Below are 20,626 nucleotides of genomic sequence, written 5' to 3'. Positions count from 1 at the left end.
AAACAACACTACTAACATGAAATAATGCATCTTCTTATTTTTCTTCTTCTTCGAATAATAATAATTTAAATAAATATATATACAATATTACTTTATTTCTTTTTTGTTTATTTTTAAATAAATAATAACAAAATTTTGTAATTTGAAAATATTATAATACTGTAAAGCTGCTTTGAAACAATCTAAATATAAATAAAAGTGACTTAGAGATATTATACACTCTCATTCAAATGTTTGGGGTCAGAGATGGTAAATTTTTAAAGAATATTTTTTAAAAAGGTCTCTCGTATTCACCAAGGCTGCGTTTGATAAAAAATGCAGTAAATATTGTGAAAAATTTTTATATTACATTTTTATAAAATAAATTATAATAAAAAGATGTTTTATGTAATTTAGTCCTGTGATGGCAAAACTGCCATTACTCCAGTATTCAGTCACATGAATCTTCAAAAATCATTCTAATATTCTTAAAAAAAAAAAATTTTTTATCAATGGTGAACAGTTTCCAAACATCGATTTGTTTTTGTTGTGTTTTTCCAAAGACTATAGAGTACCCAAGACGTGTCACTCGTATAGTTTTGAATGGGGGAAAAATGCAACGCTCAATATGGCCGCTCAATCGAACGAAGCACCGCCTTCTGAGTAAAAGAGCCAATCGCTAATCTGTAAAGTCAGCGTGTCACTGCAGCTGCTGTTAGAAGTCCCGGTTGCTATAGAAACAGTCAGCGTTCTGAGACGTGAGCTCAGGACTGCGCATGCGCACTGGCTGGTCTAGCCTGAAAAATACGTTTTTTTTAAACACTATTTGAGCAAAAGAAACAACATTTATGAGACAGTTATTGTCAGATTTCATTGGTGATTTCAAATATAAAATTTAATCTTAAACTTGGCGAACAATTTTGGAGATTTCGATGTTTCCCCATTCAAAGATATAGGAGCTGCACTTTCATGCCCGTGAGGCATTTCAAAGATGGCCGCCGAGTGACATGACTTGCCTTAAAGGGACTTTGGTTTTTCTTAAGCATTCCAAATAGCACAGCAACGTTGGCATAACCAATGGTACTTGAGGGGGACTATTTGTTTATTTGACCAATACCACATGGACTGAGTGTTGAGGAAACCGGATTGAAACCAGTCTTTTTTTTTTCAGCCATGCTATTGCGGTGCTAGCAGTGCAGAAATCACACACTTCACTTTTAAAGACATTAGATATGTTCAATAAAAATCCACCGTCCATTTCCACGCCTTTTTTGAGCAATGAATCGGGCAGTAATTTGATCTATCCATTGTTTGGGGCTAGACTCTGACATCGGGGTGGATATAGAGAGAGAGAGTGGAAGAGGGGCAAAAGTACGCAAGAAAGAGTAAATGTATCAGTGAGAGGAGTGGAAAAAAGAAGCCCAGGAGTGGTGGAGGAGTGAAAGACTAAGAAGGAGGGGTTAGAGGGTGTATAAAAGACAGAAAGTTGCTGTTTTCGTGTGTCTGGAGGGAAAAAAAGTGCTGGCTGCCTTCATGGTGACATAATGTGATTATGGTATTATCAGTAATCTTGTGATGATCTTGTGGAATTTTAAATACTATGACATCTATGTCGAGCAAAAGTACACAGAGTCCACCTGCCAAAGGTGAAAATTTAGCAGCCAAAATATCAGCCATAAAACAGTATTTTGCATTATTTTGTATTTTAAAAAGTATGTATTTGTTCCAATGACAAATGTAATTATTTAGTGATTTTGTCCTTGCATATTTGTGACTCAAGTTCTTAAGGAAAAAAAAAAACTTTTGGCATCCTAAACTAGATTTTCCACTAACATTTTCTTCTGTTGTCTTGAATCAGATATTTTTAATCAGATCACATTGAATGAATCAGTTGATCCATTTAAAAAAAAAACGAATGATTCGTTCATGAATCGAATTGATTTGATTGATTTGAGAAGAAGATTGTCAGTGAATTATGGCTTTAATAAAGTCCACAAGTTGTATGAACCACTTAAATCATCACAATTAAAAGAACCAAAGACTTAAACTACTTCAGTCTGTGTGCATTGAATTTATTTAATACACGAGTTTCACAATTTGAGTTGAATTACTGAAATAAATGAACTTTTCCACGACATTCTAATTTATTGAGATGCACCTGTACACACTACACACTGACTAAAATTAAAAAAGTGAAAAAGCATAATAGGACCCCTTTAAGATTCTTTTATGGTGCTTTTGTTTCCTTTTTGAAGTTTGGCACATACAGTTCTTTGTTTTCCATGATTTAGAACAACATGAGTTTGAGTAAATGACAGGATGTCTTCAAAAAATTGCCATAAGATAGTAGAAATGTACTGTATTTAAGAACAAAGATGCATGTTTGATAAGCATCATATACAGTGCAATGACAGTTTTATTGCTAGGAAACAAAACAACGAACTTTGATCGCTACAGTCTCAACATCTACATTCTCTTTTCTACAGTCAGTTCACTTTCTCTCATTGTACATGTACACAAAGGTGTGGAACAGGCAATAACAGCCTTATCTCCGCCTGTTGGCAGACTGTGTCTTTGTGACGTGTACATTCATAGACAAATTATTTTCAGAGCATTACTCACTTTTAATGTTTGCTGCAAACAGGAATACTAGAGAGAGACAGAAGCCATTTTACTCGAGAGGAAATGGTTTTATATGTGTGCTTCACAATACATTTCTGTTAGAATGGGAATAAAGAAAAGGATGGAAGGGGAACCGCTACAGACGATTTCAAAACAGTGTTATGTAATAAGCGATAACCATAGAGACCGAGGGGAAGAAAGGAAGAGGGAGGTAAAATGAGAGATAAACAGACTCTTGGAGTGAAAACATTCACCAAAGCTGTTCCCAGCCCATCAGTCTCCCGTTCCAGAAACTCCCTGCAATTGGAACTTAAACACTGTAAGGTTGCGACACAATTTTTATTAAATGTGAAATGGTCTAGGGCAGCTTTTATGACGGGATGAATTCTCTCATATGCTGCACTTTTATTGCAGTTGTAAAATGAACTGTGATATGATATCAGATAACAGGCTTATTTACACTGCAAAAAAGTTGTTACATATGCTAGAAATACTGGTAACATCTAGGCTAATTAACTGGTTTTATGAAAGTCAAAAATATTTTATATGACTGAATAACCTGTTAGGTTACACAAATAAGAGTAATTTTTAAGGGTCACATCAGGTAGAATAAGCACCTTAAGGCAAGAACGGATTTAAGATTTTCATCTGGCAGATGATAAACCATGCACACCAGATAAAACCGCATAGAATTACATTGTAGGAGAGACCTGAGTCATATCTAGAGACTTAAAGGTGGGCTTTTTTTACTTTTAGCTTGAAAGCAGCTACCTGGTATCCAGCACACCTTAGCAACCCGATAACAATGTGGTAAAAACTAATCAGCAAACCTTAGCAACCATTTAATGCGCTGGTAACCATTCATTGCATTGTGCTAGGCACTACTGCACTACTCACATTCAGTGTAAAAATATATAATTTATTTGATTTTCTGTACATGAACATCAAAGGTGGTTTATATCAGTGCTGGGGAAGCTACTTTGAAACTGAAAATGTATTCATAATTTAAAGTAGTCAAGCTACAGTTTTGAAAATGTTAAGTATACTATAAACTACAAACAATAAAAGTCGTACATTAAAGTAATAGAGCAATGTATTTTTTAGAAGTAAAAAATAGACTATCCAATGGCATAATCAACCAACCAGATCCCAATTTTTTTTTGTTTTTTTTTGTTTTATCATCTGAACGGATTCCATGGGCACTTATGATGTACAGTGGGTACGGAAAGTATTCAGACCCCATCTTTCCCAAAAAGACTCATGGCTGTATTAGATCAAGAGGGTGCTTCTACTAAATACTGAGCATTTTTCAGTTTTTCTTTTTTAATAAATCTGCAAAGATGTCAACAATTCTGTGTTTTTCTGTCAATATGGGGTGCTGTGTGTACATTAATGAGGAAAAAAAATTAACTTAAATGATTTTAGCAAATGGCTGCAATATAACAAAGAGTGAAAAATTTAAGGGGGTCTGAATACTTTCCGTACCCACTGTATATAAAATTGTATAGTATACCCATCTTTATACATACAGTATACTAACATAAAGCGATATATTCTATATAGCAAATCTCAGCTGATTGATTGCTTGTATTGTTGCAAAACAAACTATGTCATCGCCCAACTCTAATCTGCTAAAGGTGACAATAAGGCATGACGCTATTAAAATATAAACATTAACTATGTAAAAACAATAATTAATATAAACAATAATTATTTGTATAGCGCTTTCACAATACACATTGTTTCAAAGCAGCTTTATGATTAATGATTAATAATGATTATTGTGAAAAGCGCTATACAAATAATTTTGACTTGATGGTGTAGTGGTGGTTTGGATATGTAATAGGTGTATTGGATATGACTTCTGTTTTTTTTTATTGAACCGTTTTACCAAAGCACATTCTCTAGGAATAGCAATGTCATATTTTGGTCTGTAGGGGGAGCAGTGACGCTATTATCTGAGTATGGGCCCTGAGGAGCTGCCTGACCTTATGGACACGGTATGAATTTGTGCATATATGTTTCTGTGTGAGGAAAGAACTGTGTATGTTTACATGCCAATAATTTTGTATGTATTGACCTCTTGCACTTACAACACAAACCCATTATTTGTTTGTTCCCTCACTCATTACACCCAGATGTCAAGCACTCCTCCTCCCTCTCCTAGTCCTGTATGTTTCTCATTCTCACCTCCTCAATGCTTTCCACCGATCTCCCCTGGTCCTCTGGTCGTGACCTTACGCTCCCCTGCCACTCGTCACCTGACTCAGCTCGACCCCTGGAGGAGACACAGCTGGGAACCTGGAGCTGTGGCACAGGGATATCTACCCAATGACTCACGCAGGTGAAAAACACATTTACCTCTGTGACACTTTAGCACTTCAGAATTGTCCAAGTGTGCTCTACCTTAATTTAAAAAACAAACAAAAAAAAACTTGAAATTGTGGCTAATTTGGCTTTATATGTACTGACATGTATTATCATGATGGCTAAACATTATAATATAAATTTGTATGTAATTTTTTATGTATTATATAATTTAAAATGGTAATTTATTACATTTTAATAATAACATATTAAAATGTACTATATTTTATTAGTAACTGTTTTCTATTTTAATATTTTTTTAAAGTAATCAATTTTTTTCCTGTGTTGGCAAAGCTGAATTTTATTCCATGCCACATGATCCTTCAGAAATCATTCTAATATGCTGATTTGGTGCTCAAGTAACATTTCTCATTATTATCGATGTTAAAAACAATATTTTTGTGGAACACGTGATGCATGTTTCAGGATTCTTTAATGAATAGAAAGTTCAAAAGAACAGCATTTATTTGAAATGCAAATCTTTTGTAAAATTATAAATGTCTTTACAATTTTTTTTAACAGTTTAATGCATCCTTGCTGAGTTAAAGTATTCATTTCTTCAAAAACAAAATCTTAGTGACTTAAAACTTTTAAAATGCATAATACAACCAACTGTTTTTGTCAGCAAACCCACACAACCTAAATTATGTACTTGTACTTATTGAAATTAATGGTTAACCATGCAGAATATGATTCTTACAACATATTATATATTATATAAGATTATATATTTACCCATTTGTTGCAGTAGTCTTTTGGGATGCACTAGTTGCATCAGAACCTATTGGCTCATTTTAATTTAAAACAAAATATATTTACTCTTTTTTTTTTTTACATATAGGCTTCCTGGTATTTACTTTTATTCTTATTCCATATTGTGCCGTATTACTCTTTCACTCTCTCACACACATTGGTCCCTGGCTGTGCTGATATAGGGCCTCTACTGTGTCACTCTGCGGACTATTGTTGTGAGATCACCACCAGCCAGTGCCAATGTACTCAGTGAGGAGACAGAGACGCACACACGCATAAATAAGGACACACACACAGACATACATAGGTCTCTCCAGTAAGAATCTAACATTACACTGCAGTGTGGGTCATTTTCAGGTTTGCGTTAGAGATGCCGACTTAAAATCAACCAAAGGAAGAGGAAAGAGTGAGCTTGAAGTTTTTAAAATTGTAATGTTATGAATGTGTATATATGTGTGTGTGTTTACATATGTGTTGGTTTGTTTATGTTATTGCAGATGTCCTGTGGAACTTATAATTTGTGGTGATTTGTAATGATAGTCCTCAGACAACAAAACAAAAACAAACCTGACCTTCATTTACTTACCTTGTTGTATCATGTCATGCAATAACAACATATGTGAATTTAGTGTTCATTCTGTCTCTCTTTTTCTTTTTAGTGTGAGTCTTGAAGATCTGGACCCGGATGAGATGTCCTTAGTGCTAAACGGAGCATTGAGGTCAAAAAGAGCTCGTGAAGCCCGCAGGTCTGTCACTCAAGCCTCCCTGACGTCACTTACTGAGGAGGAAGTTGGAGCAGAGCATCAGGAACATCATCGATCAGCGCTGGAGGTTAGACCATGCACACAGAGCCTCTGTGAGCTGCATTGCTGTGTACTGTATACCTTACAGTAGGTAGCCACCTTCTAAGCCAGCAGTGTGGGAAAAAATTCAAACTACATAAAAAAAGAAATATAAAATAGAACCACTCATGTAATTGAAGTTATTTCACTGATCATGTGTTGGAAAAGATGACAAAAAACAACAAATTGAAGAGTTTCAACTCCTATTTTTGTACCTTATTCAAAGGAAATGTGAAATGCCCTTCATGTTCAGCTAAATAAGGCTACTCATGTGAACCGCACAATACTGAATTTGCACTTGAACTTGGATTCCAGTAAATTTAGACGTAAAGCTAAGAACCTGATATTCTTATATGCATTCTTACACTACAGTACTGTTCAAAAGTTTGGGGTCAGTAAGATGATGATGATTATTATTAATAATAATATTTTATTTATTTATTTATTTATTTTGAAAGAAATTCATATTTTTATTGAACAAGGATGCATTAAATTGATCAAAAGTGGCAAAATGTAAGTCTTTTCTATTTCAAAAAAATGCTGTTCACGGCCAGAAAAAAAGTATCTTCGTTTTAAAACTATTAAGCAAAAATATTATATTAAAACTGTTATACAAAAATATTAAGCAGCACAACCTTTTTCAACATTGATAAGAAGTGTTTCTTGAACACCAAACTAGCATATTAGAAGGATCATGTGACACTGAAGAAACGCACAAACCCAAACTTTTGAACAGTAGTGTATATGAAATATTTTATAGATAAATGCTTTGTAAATGTCTCCCTCAGGAGCAGTCCAATCAGATGCATGGCTGCAGTAGCTCCGCCCCCAGCCTGTGTATGATGCCGCAGATGCCTAAGAGCTCTGCCCCTCGCCCGCGCTCCTACTGCCATGGTCAGCTGAGTGCGTTTGGGGTTTCCAGCTCATTCACAAATTCATTTTATTGAAAGCATTCATTTATTTTTCCTATGTGGTTCTTTCCCTCACTTTTATGTTTGTGTTTTTAATGTTATTTTTATATTATATAATTTTCTACTCAAAAATGATGTGTTAAAAGCATTCAAATTTTTTACGTCCACTTATGTTTTTGACTTATTTGTGACATTTCTACCTTGCACTGAAACTGAAACTGACATTAGGCATTACGTCATGTACTTGTTTGAATGCAAGTTCTATTTCCTCAAATCAATGAGAACATTTTTCTTGTCTTGTTTGGTGTGATCTAGAGAGTGTTTCGTACCACCAGATTGGAGGATCATCTCACTGGTATGTCTCAATCCTGTCTTGTTTTAATCATAAATAGCCTAACATATTAAATTGTAAAAATATCCATACTTTTACTGCTATGTTTCACCTTTTCTTTCTGATACAGTATAGACCGTGAGTTTGCTGCTCCGGGCTGGGACATAGATAGAGGGCAAATAAAGGCTGAGGGGCGCGAAAACAAAGAGGACGTGTCAGGAAATCGTCTGGAGCGAACTCTGGGTTTCCTGCGCAAGATGACTGCTAACCGCAAGGTAGGGGCCCAGCTTCCTGTCCACTCTTGTGTTTAGTGTGTCTAAAGGCAAACCGACATTGGTGACAAGTGTCATTTCTGGTGGGTTGTTATTTTAATCTGTCATCAGAAGTGAAGTGTTACCAGTTGCATAAGGCATATCGCTCGTTTTAGCTAAGGAAGGAAGGAGGCAGTGTAGTGAAACTGGACAATAGTGTCATTCCAGTCCAGCAGAGGGCAGAGTGAGACAGTTCTGCTGAACAGGCAACTGGATAATTATGAAAAAACCCTGTGTCTACCTCCTCCACTTGTTCTCTGTAAAATTTCAGTTTCTGCCATTGTTATTAGTTCTCAAGCTAATAATATTTGCTCTATACTTTCATTAAAGGCACAATATGTAAGATTTTTTTTATTAAAATATCCAAAAACCACTAGAACAGTGTTATATATTTTGCTGACTTGTGTACTTACATTATCCCAAATCTTTTGTGCTTCAGTCCAAAAGAAGTTAAAGGCATAATATGTAAGATTTTTTTATTAAAATATCCAAAAACCACTAGAACAGTGTTATATATTTTGCTGACTTGTGTACTTACATTATCCCAAATGTTTTGAAGATTGTTTAAATCCAGAGAAATAAGCAATTTTAACTAGTGACACGGACCGTGTCTATAGTGTCATTGTGTCGCCTGCCAATGACGTCATAACCCCTTGATTTCCCTTGATTTGTGTCACGGTCGTTCAGCGGCCTCGTTTCGCTTTCGATGGCTTTCAGCCGCACCCTGCTTCATTCTACTACGTTAATAAATCATTAGCTCATCCATGAACATGATTTCTGCCCGAGTCCCGTCGGATTGTATTGGCTGTGGGGATGAAGACGACAACTCCCATGATTCCACACTCAGTCACGGCGTCATCATACCACGCCTTTGTCTATTTGTTTATTTTGAATACGTGCCCTCCAGCGGCGAACATTACATATTGTGCCTTTAAGCTCCCAGCTGAATTTCAACAGCGTGGTTTGTGCTCAGAATCAGACTCCAGCTTGTCAAGAATCATAGGAACCTGACAATCACTGACTCATTGTTGCTAACTTAGCAGTCAGCCCCAACATTTCTCAGAAAGTGCCACAGAGTCTGCAGGCTTGACATTTTATCAAAGCCGCAATCATTTCTTTTATTAAATTCAGAAAAGTTTCAGCAGCTTCATGCCTTTTTTTGTGTTTGAGAGACAGCCTTTCTTCTGTGGAACACAAAAGATATTTTGAAGAATGTTGGTAACAGTTTTGGTTACCTTTCACTTCCATTGTATGGACAAAAAAGCAGAGACATTTCTCAAAATATCTTCTTTTATGTTCCACAAAAGAAATAAAGTCGTAAGGCCCGTTCACACCAATAACGATAACTATAAAGATAACTTTATTTGCGTCCACACCAGCGGACGATATCGTCTGTTTATTCTAAGTGCACTCTCGTCTGCTGCTTTAAATTCTCAAGCTAGTTATAGCAGGATTGATTCTAATTGGCTGTCAATGTTTTTATCGTTCATCAGCTGGAGAAAAATCGTTCTGAAAGTGATTCCAATGATATTGTTTTTCTGTGCCTTTATCGTTATAGCTGCGGTGTGGACTCTGCTGTTCTATAATATTGAGAACGATTTTTAGAACTATATCTTTATCGTTATCTTTATAGTTATCGTCCTTGGTGTGAACAGGCCTTTACAGGTTTGGAAATGATGACCGGATTTTCATTTTCGGGTGAACAATCCCTTTAAGTTTCAATTAATTCAAGAGATCTATGGGCAGGTTTAAGAACCAGGCATTGAACCATTAGAAAGTAATGTACAGCATTAGTTAACATGATCTTGATAGTGAGATATGCGATATTATTGGAATCCCATATGACGAAATGAATAAAGCACTTTTTGCAGTTGTTTTAAGGATGGACAGCGGTCAAAATATTATATTTGACCCAGTTCACTACTATGACACATGAGAAAGAAGGATTTAATGGTCGAGTGATGACAGGTCTGAAGATGACATTGTTTTTGAGTCAGTATCGCAGTGCTTGTGAAACGAAGTCCTCGTTTACTCGCATTAGTGTTAGTCATGTACTTGGACTGTCATTTCTATTGAAGTCTGTTTCAGAGTAAAAAAATAGAAAGATAATTATGAGAACACTAACAGTGAGAATTTACAATGAGATTTGAATTTGTTTTTAACTATATTACCATTCAAAAGTTTGGGGTCAGTAATTTTTTGTATTTATTTGAACAACAATATAGTTATGACAGTAATATTTTGAATATTATTATGATATAAAGTAATTGTTTTCTATTTTAATATAATTTAAAAAATTCATTTATTTCTGTGACGGCAAAGCTGAACTTTCAGCATCATTACTCCAGTCTTCTGTGTCACATGATCCTTCAGAAATCATTCTAATATACTGATTTGGTGCTCAAGAAACATTTCTTATCACAGTTGAAAACCATTGCGCTGCTTAATACTCTATTATTTTTATTTTTTTTCTTGATTCTATAATGGATACAAGTTCAAAAGGACAGTATTTATTTGAAAGTAATGTTTACGGTGACTTTTGATATGTTATATATACTATATGCTGTCAGGTTGCAATCGAGGGAAAGATGAATGCGGCCAAGTACAGGGATATCCTGGGCGAAAACCTTCTCCAGAGTGCTCAGGACCTCAGACTGGAACTAAGGTTTACCTTCCAACAAGACAATGACCCTAAGCACACAGCTAAAATAACGAAGGAGTGGCTTCCCAACAACTCTGTGACTGTTCTTGAATGGCCCAGCCAGATCCCTGACTTAAACCCAATTGAGCATCTCTGGAGAGACCTAAAAATGGCTGTCCACCAACGTTTACCATCCAACCTGATAGAACTGGAGAGGATCTGCAAGGAGGAATGGCGGAGGATCCCCAAATCCAGGTGTGAAAGACTTGTTGCATCTTTCCCAAAAAGACTCATGGCTGTATTAGATCAAGAGGGTGCTTCTACTAAATACTGAGCATTTTTCAGTTTTTCTTTTTTAATAAATCTGCAAAGATGTCAACAATTCTGTGTTTTTCTGTCAATATGGGGTGCTGTGTGTACATTAATGAGGAAAAAAAATTAACTTAAATGATTTTAGCAAATGGCTGCAATATAACAAAGAGTGAAAAATTTAAGGGGGTCTGAATACTTTCCGTACCCACTGTATATATACATAATGTATAATACATATACATACATAGAGTATACTATACTGTGTGTGTGTGTGTAATATATATAATTTTATTACGTTTACAATTTCTGATTGCAGACATATATAAAATATTACTATTATTATTATTATTTGCAATTATAAGAAATGAAGTCACAATTGTGGATGGAATTACCTTCTTTTATTCTTCTTCTTTTTTTTTTTTTTCACTGTCACAGAAATAGGCTTTCATATGAACTTTCCCATGTGTCAGTTCAAACCCATATAAACTTATAAGGCCAAGACTCGTCACATTCGTCAAGTTATCATTTAAACACATACTCTTAACATCACAGCTAAAGGTCTGTTTGAATTGCGGGTCTTTCCATGACATCATGCAACAGAAAATCACACACATGCTTTCTGTGTAGATCTTAAGGGAGCGTCGACAGAATTGGCACTCGTGATTAGTCGTCCACTTTAGGGAATAAGATTTTCATGCCAGGCCCGCAGGCTCCAACACAAACAGTCCAGCAAAAGATGGGAGCCACTCTCTTTATAAAGCAAGCTGGATCATTCACTTAAATAGTCTCATCTTGTTTTTAAATTGTTTTTGTTTTTTTTAATTTTTAATCCACATTGTCAGATTTGCAGTATAGTCTACAGTTTTCAGCAAATATGTTTTATTTGAGCATTAGTGAACTCAATGCTGTCTGAGGTTTTGTTAAAAATGTTCTTCTGCATCACAACCATATGATCAACTGGGAAGCACAGACTGATGTTCATGTGACTAGACTTCCTTGGAAGAGCTTTCTGCTTCTCTCTCTCTTTCTCTCTGCAGACACTTACATGCGTGTACCCACACACAAACAATCACACACGGGTCCAGTCAGCTGTTTGAAGCCTGATCTGACCCCATACACATTACACACACAAGGAAAGAGCTTGTGAAAGGACAGACCACAGGCACAAACTCAAAGCAGCATGACCGGGTTTGTTTTTAACTCTGTCAGCCTTTAAGAATTGATTCTTTACCATGGAGAGGGAACTTTATTATTGTACTTTAGGACCTTTTTAGCTTTTAAAAGTGATTTTAAACTTTCAGCTAAGGCTTCGTCAAGCCAACGTCAAACTTTAACTTGTTATTTGTAGCGAAAGCTGTGCAGCAAATATAAATATGGTAATCATGCATAGTAAAGCTATTTCTTATTGAGTTGTACCACCACAGTACAGGGATGTGTGTGTGTGTGTGTGTGTGTGTGTGTGTGTGTGATGATTATTAGCCGCAAAGTAAACAGTCTGGCAGAGTCATCTCATCGTCTGGCCCATTTCCTCCTCCCATTATCTTCAACTCTCAGCCGTCCCCTCTGTTTTCATTGTATCTTTCAGTTACTCTTTCTTTCCCACTGTTTATAAACTCACACACTTTCTCTTTTCTGCGCCCCTACATTACATTTATGTCTTAACAGATGAGCATTAAGCATTACACATTACAAACTTCCTTTCTTACCACAGTGCCATAAAATGCATTTCATAAAGTGGGAAATTCCCAGCGAGTGGAGACGGACACCTGCTCTTGAAATATTATTGTCAGGATTTTTTACTGGCAGTCATTTTTCAACAACTTTGTCTCCCCTCACTGTTGGCCATTTGCTGCACTGCTTACATCAAGCTGTTGGGAGACTCATAAAGCCACGGAGGGGCCCGTAGGGTGGAGCACAGGGCCTTTTTTGAGGTTATAAAGCCTTTGCACTAAAATATCTGTCTATTTATTAATACAAATTTATTGCATATACACATATTATGTGTAAAGAATTTTGAATGACTTTTTTTCTTTAAACAGTGCAACAAGAACAAAATTTTACTTCTCCTTAACTTCTATGATTGATGCTGCATCTCACTTAGCCAGAATTAGAAATACAAATGTGCACACACACATTCACCTTAAGGCATCACATTGTGTTGTGTGACACAGGCCTTGTGGGCTTCAGCCTCCAGAACCTGGTCATTATCTCTGCAGAAACACACACATCCTCACTATAATTCATAAACACACACAGAAAAAACACATTTTCCCGTCTGCCGCAGAAAGCAGCTCTGAAGACTGCCTCCTCTATAGAGTGGTAACCCACAGCAACGCTCCCTCTCTCTCTCTTTCTCTTTCATTCTTTCTCTTCCTGTCCACCTATTTCAGTGTAGAGTCATGGCCACAGCTAACACCCACAATCATTGTAACTACCAGCTTCAGTGTAATGCAAATTCATGCGAAATGCACACAACACATAAATGAGCTCTGTTAGATCATTTAATCTACAGCTATGTAAAATCAAAAAGGAACCTGTTTGCTCTTAGATCAGGAGACTTGGTGATCTCAGCTATGTTTTGTTTAATGATCAACTTGTTTAATGATGTTTAGTCTTAGATGTATAGCATGGATGATATAATTTGGCTTCAGAGAAATTTGATGAGAAATATTTGAGTTCATATTGAAATTTCTGACTTTTGATTGCAGACTTTGGTGTCGTTTGAGCACAATTTGAGACCTTGACCTTTTACTCAGGACCAAAAGCTGATGAGCAGAAGACAAGTTTTCAGTTTGTTCTCCATTTAAATCCAATTCTGGAAACATTAAAAAAAATATATATATATATTCTGTTCTATTGAATAAACAGTTTAAACCTAATATTTGTCTTACATAAAAAATTGCTTCCGATGTTTCTGAGCTTATATTATTATTATTATTATTATTATTATTAATTATTAATTGATTTGTTTGTTTATTTATTTTTATGTATTTACCTATTGTATTTAAAAAAACAAAACATTGAAAGTAATTATGAAAAGGCAAAAACGGCAAAAGTTTGAGATAATAAAAAAAAGGAAAAATATAAAAAAATTGAATTTAAGAGGAATTAATTAATTAATTATTTATTTATTTATATTTTTCAAATACATTTAAAGTCATTGTAAAAAGGCAAAAATAGCTAAATTGAATTTTGTTTTTCAAATACTTTGAAAGTAATTATGAAAAAGCAAAAAACAGCAAAAGTTAGAGATAATTTTAAAAGGTGAAAAAAGTGAAAAGAGGAAAAAATATAAGTGGGATATAATTTTTTAAAGTGAAAATGGATTATATTATTTACTTACTTAGCTACTTATTTTCTGAGGTCAAATGAATGATGAATAACAAGATCAGCTTATTAGATCTGCAGTCAGTGTACTTGTTGAACCGGCACTGATTATGAAGTGGCATCTCGCTTATTAGCATTTGTTAGCATAGCTTGCAGCAGACCGCTCCAGTAACATCAGCATTATCCGAGTACAGAGGCAGCCCTCCAGTACTCACTGAAGAAGATGATGAGTATTCATCATTATTGATTTGGTCAGGAGTGCTGCAGGGGCTGAAATCTGACTTCTAATAAACAACATAGCTGGGCATGCCACCGATTTGTTATTACCAACACAAGGAAGAAAGCTTGTGTGCATGAAATTAAAGAAATCGTGAGGAGAGGGAGAACAAGTGTTGAAACACTTGTGTGGAAGTCCGCCCACAGTGCAATCTGTCTTTCCTCAGAGACAGTGAACGAAAGAGTGCACAAGAGAGAAAGACAGAGAGAGAATGATGCATCATAATTTAAAGTTGAAGAGCTGGTGGATTTCATAGAAAGAGAGACGTCATATGCTCATTTTCTACCAGAATAAAGATGGAGCTGGGTGGAGGGATGGCTTTTTGAGAGCGAACAGTGATGCAACAGACTATTTTATTACGTCCACATACAGACACAGTACATTAAGGTTTTTGTTTGAGTCTTACTCTTTATATTATTATTATTATTATTATTATTAATTATTAATTGATTTGTTTGTTTATTTATTTTTATGTATTTACCTATTGTATTTAAAAAAACAAAACATTGAAAGTAATTATGAAAAGGCAAAAACGGCAAAAGTTTGAGATAATAAAAAAAAGGAAAAATATAAAAAAATTGAATTTAAGAGGAATTAATTAATTAATTATTTATTTATTTATATTTTTCAAATACATTTAAAGTCATTGTAAAAAGGCAAAAATAGCTAAATTGAATTTTGTTTTTCAAATACTTTGAAAGTAATTATGAAAAAGCAAAAAACAGCAAAAGTTAGAGATAATTTTAAAAGGTGAAAAAATATAAGTGGGATATAATTTTTTTAAGTGAAAATGGATTATATTATTTACTTACTTAGATACTTATTTTCTGAGGTCAAATGAATGATGAATAACAAGATCAGCTTATTAGATCTGCAGTCAGTGTACTTGTTGAACCGGCACTGATTATGAAGTGGCATCTCGCTTATTAGCATTTGTTAGCATAGCTTGCAGCAGACCGCTCCAGTAACATCAGCATTATCCGAGTACAGAGGCAGCCCTCCAGTACTCACTGAAGAAGATGATGAGTATTCATCATTATTGATTTGGTCAGGAGTGCTGCAGGGGCTGAAATCTGACTTCTAATAAACAACATAGCTGGGCATGCCACCGATTTGTTATTACCAACACAAGGAAGAAAGCTTGTGTGCATGAAATTAAAGAAATCGTGAGGAGAGGGAGAACAAGTGTTGAAACACTTGTGTGGAAGTCCGCCCACAGTGCAATCTGTCCTTCCTCAGAGACAGTGAACGAAAGAGTGCACAAGAGAGAAAGACAGAGAGAGAATGATGCATCATAATTTAAAGTTGAAGAGCTGGTGGATTTCATAGAAAGAGAGACGTCATATGCTCATTTTCTACCAGAATAAAGATGGAGCTGGGTGGAGGGATGGCTTTTTGAGAGCGAACAGTGATGCAACAGACTATTTTATTACGTCCACATACAGACACAGTACATTAAGGTTTTTGTTTGAGTCTTACTCTTTATTTTGAGAATTAATTTGAACTTACATAATCAAGTAATTTAATGAAACCTCTTTATGCCAACACAAGCTGGCTTTTTGGTGTAACAGTCAGAACTTTTTTTTATGCATAACAAATAAAATTCATAGTATTCAATTATAAGCAATGTAAACATAAGCATTTTTTTATATTACAGATATAGTTTTAAGTATATATATATATATATATATATATATACACAGTATATATATATACAGCGCTGCTTGAATGATTGTGAACACTTTAGAATTTTCTATATTTCTGCATTAATGTGACCCAAAATATCATCAGATTTTCACACAAATCCTTAAAGTTGACAAAGAGAACCCTATCAAACAATTGAGACTATATATCAATTGAGAATGAGAAAATATATAATTTGTCATTTATTTATTGAGAAAAATGATCCAGTGTTACACATCTCTGAGTGGCAAAAGTATGTGAATCTTTGCTTTCAGTATCTGGTGTGACCCCCTTTTGCAGCAACAACTGCAGATAGCCTAACTTTTCTTGTAACTGCTGATCAGTCCTGCACAACGGCTTGTAGGAATTTTAGCCCATTCCTCAGCACAGAACTGCTTCAACTCCTCCTATGAACTGCTTGCTTCAGGTCCTTCCACAATATTTCAATTGGATTAAGGTCCAGACTTTGACTTGGCTATTCCAAAACATTAACTTTGTTCATCCTTAACCATTCTTTGGTAGAACGACTTGTGTGCTTGGGTCGTTGTATTGCTGCATGACCCACTTTCTCTTGAGATTCAGTTCTCGGACTGATGTCCTGACATTTTCTTTTATAATTTGCTGGTATAATTCAAAATGCATTATTCTATCAATGATGGCATGCCATCCTGGACCAGATGCAGCAAAACAGGCCCAAACCATGATACTACCACCACTATGTTTCACAGATGGGATAAGGTTCTTATGCTGGAATGCAGTGTTTTTCTTTCTCCAAATATAACACTTCTCATTTAAACACAAAATTTTTATTTTAGTCTCATCTGTCCATTAAACCTTTCTCCAATAGTCCTGTGGTTGGTCCAAATGATCTTTAGCAAACTGCAGATGGGCAGCAATGTTCTTTTTGGAGAGCAGTGGCTTTCTCCTTGCAACTCTGCCGTGCACACCACGGTTGTTCAGTGTTCTCCTGATGATGGGCTCATAAACATTAACATTAGCCAATGTGAGAAAAGGCCTTTAGTCGCTTAGAAATTACCCCGGAGTTCTTTGCAACCTCACAGACTATTACATGTCTTGCTTTGGAGTGATCTTTGTTGGTCAATCACTACTGGGGAGGGTAACAGTGGTCTTGAATTTCCTCCATTTGTACATAATCTGTCTGACTGTGGATTTGTAGTCCAAACTCTTTGAGAGATGGTTTTGTAACCTTTTCCAGCCTGATGAGCAACAACAACTCTTTTTCTGTATATATATATATATATATATGTGTATATATATATATATATATATATATATATGTATAGAATTTATATGTATAGAATTTTGTCATTTTTATAGAATTATAAATAAAATAAATATATAAATATTTTTATATCTAAATAAATCTAATAGTGATTTAAATAAATTGTCACACACACACACACACACACATACACACACATATATATATATATACTTTTTTTCCCCCTGAGCTTTTAATTTTATTCTTCAACTTTCAATCTCTGCTCATCTAACTCTTTTATCTGTTCCACAACCAGATTATGTCATCTGAGCTAGTCTGTATTGTTTTATGAATCCAAAATGACTAGATGGGACAGTACATCTGTTGAAAGATTTGACCTGCTTTAATCTTGCTTTAATCTGCTGAGAGATTTGACTAGCTTTAAACCATGCAACTTATTTAAAAAAGAAAAAGCATTCAGATAGTCTTTTGCTTTCTTCTATGAATGTGCCCGTACGGTATAAAAACCCCAAACTTTGCCGCCCACTGTAAACTTTCCAGGCTCCCCTCATAACCCAGCCAAAGTCTAAGTACACTGTTGGCATGGCGACAGATGTGGCCAAGGCGGGAAAAGAATCTCCCCTCCTCTCCCTTCGGCTCTCTTCCCAAAAGAAAACGTCCACCATTTTCTGCCTTTCCCGGTACACAGAGGTAATCTGCAGAGGTGCGTGCAGAGCCACTCGAATACTGCAGCATTTAGAAACATTGGATACATACCTACCGATCTATATGTCGACCTACCGAAGTTATATGTTTTAACTAAATGTCTTTATTATAAACTGTTGATTTGCATAATAAATTAACTATTCATAATTTCATTTTCATTTAAGGTAGTTCTGATTTCACTCAAGGGTGCTTTTTGCTTGCTTATGCAGACCACAAGCTTTCCGAACATTAGTCTTAGTTCCTTCTATAGGGCGTACAGCCCTCTCTGAGAAATGCTGAATGTGTTGGTGTTAAAGTTGGTGCTAAAGACGTCATTGTTTGTTTGAAGGAGTTCAGCCACTGGGTTTGAGAGTCGACACTGCTGTTGTTGATCAGATGTTGCTGTATCATGACAGATGGTGGCATCTGACTAATGTACTTAAACCACACAGATGTTTCCATCATATAAACTTGTGACAAGCCTAATATTAATATGCATTTTGTTTTTTTTTATAGGATTTTGCAGACTAAAACTGACTGGTATAACCATAGATATTATTACTAATTCTAGGGGTATAACACTCACAAAAAATGATCATGATAATTCTATATTTAGAAGTGTATGTGATTTTTTTAATATATATTTTTATTAGTATTATTTTACACATCATAGCTGATAAATAATGTTTAAGCAGGGGCGATTCTATGATTTTCATTTTAAGGGGGCTCAGCCCCCAATGAGGGTAATAATAAAAAATAATAATAAATATATAAATAAAATAAAAAATGTTTGACTAATAGGGGTGGTTTACTAAACTTATTGCAGTATTCCACTGTGTTGCTTAGATAGGTATAACATTTGACTCCTGAATAAGCCAAATACAAGTCTTCCTGATCTCACACCTGTTTAGTTACAAACAAAATTTCACTGTTTGCTTTTCTAGTACAACCCTATAGCCCCCCTAAAAATGGCCTAGCAACGCCCATGTGTTTAAGGTTTATTAAAATGTAAACGATTTATAAATATGTAGTGATATAATCATGCCTTCAGAAAGGTAACATGTCCGTTTTATAGTTATTACAACACGTGCTCAAGGTAGTTTACTATTTAATGTCTTTTTCTGGCTAAATATAAAAAATAAAGGAAAGACGTTTACTTCTTGATTGATTCAGAAATATTTACAATATGGCGTCAGTTATTCATTAAGTTAAGAGACAAAATACCACTCACTTTCATTGAACCATATAAAATTATTATATACTGTTATCTAAACGGTTTGGGATACAGTCATCTCGAGCTTCCTGAACGAGGCAACACCGCTTCACTGAAGGGGGGGGGGGAGAGAGAGAGAGAGAGAGAGAGCTTATTTTCCTCAAAGTTACCGCACAGAGAGAGAGAGAGATTATTTTCCTCAAAGTTACCGCACTGTGCTGTTCTGTGAATGTCTCCTGCCTTTTAAAAACGCTGCTATTAGACATACACGGGGCCAAAGGGAACTTTTATCTTAATTAATGGGATATACATATGGTTTTGCCGTAAGAGGATTAGTTTTTCGTTGTACTAAAGACGATTAGAATATCGCAATGTCTCGAGTAGCGGATTTGTCGAAACTTCGCCAGGAAAGGATGAGAGAGATCAATCAGCGGGTAAGTGCAACGACGCGGTCTCGAGTATTCGTGTTTTAACTAGATTATCGCGAGAATTAAAACAATTTGGACGTTCTGTTTGAAATTTCCACTTTAATATTGGTTTGTCATGGTTCGTAAGGGATTTTATCGCTTATAGGGACTATATTATTGCCAAATATAATTATTTGGTTTTGAGAAGTATGTTGTCAGTTCTTTGCAAGCCAACTTTATTTGTATTTTCATAATACATACATTCCAAAGCAATGTAACACTACTTCAGAAAAGCACGTTTTGTGACTATAAAAATACATCAGCTATTAACCTAGTGGTTGTATAAATGTAGGCAAGGAAATATGATGACATCTTTGGTATGATGCAAAGGCAGCACAGAAACTGCTTCTAAATAAGCATACACTCGTCTATACAGGAACAGTTGCTGAAATAGATGTCATTGAATAAATATGTTTTAATATGACTTGTATAGAAATGTAAATATAAAATTATAAATGAGTAGTTATGAAAGATGTCATGACAACAAAGTTTAAAGGGGTCATATGATGCTGCTAAAAAGAACAGTATTTTGTGTATTTGGTGTAATGAAATGTGTTTATGCGGTTTAAGGTTAAAAAAACACATTATTTTTCACATACTGTACATTAATGTTTCTCCTCTATGCCCCCCCCTTCTGAAACGCGTCGATTCTTACAAAGCCCA

General features: G+C 35.2%; 1 protein-coding gene across 1 annotated transcript in view; it reads left to right on the top strand.

The window, feature by feature from the left end:
- Positions 1–20,626, top strand: part of LOC107739597 (rho guanine nucleotide exchange factor 2-like) — a 52,752-nt gene that overhangs the window by 3,050 nt on the left and 29,076 nt on the right. Inside the window, exons 2-7 of the mRNA XM_016551759.1 lie at positions 4,539–4,601; positions 4,740–4,945; positions 6,381–6,552; positions 7,352–7,457; positions 7,790–7,829; positions 7,936–8,080. Of these exons, the coding sequence (XP_016407245.1) occupies positions 4,566–4,601; positions 4,740–4,945; positions 6,381–6,552; positions 7,352–7,457; positions 7,790–7,829; positions 7,936–8,080 (705 nt within the window). The 5' untranslated portion in view covers positions 4,539–4,565. The remainder of the gene's footprint in view (positions 1–4,538; positions 4,602–4,739; positions 4,946–6,380; positions 6,553–7,351; positions 7,458–7,789; positions 7,830–7,935; positions 8,081–20,626) is intronic.

Source organism: Sinocyclocheilus rhinocerous, unplaced genomic scaffold (assembly GCF_001515625.1).
Source record: "Sinocyclocheilus rhinocerous isolate Xijiao unplaced genomic scaffold, SAMN03320098_v1.1 scaffold314, whole genome shotgun sequence".
NCBI classification, from domain to species: Eukaryota; Metazoa; Chordata; class Actinopteri; order Cypriniformes; family Cyprinidae; genus Sinocyclocheilus; species Sinocyclocheilus rhinocerous.
This window is presented reverse-complemented; position numbering and strand designations above follow the sequence as displayed.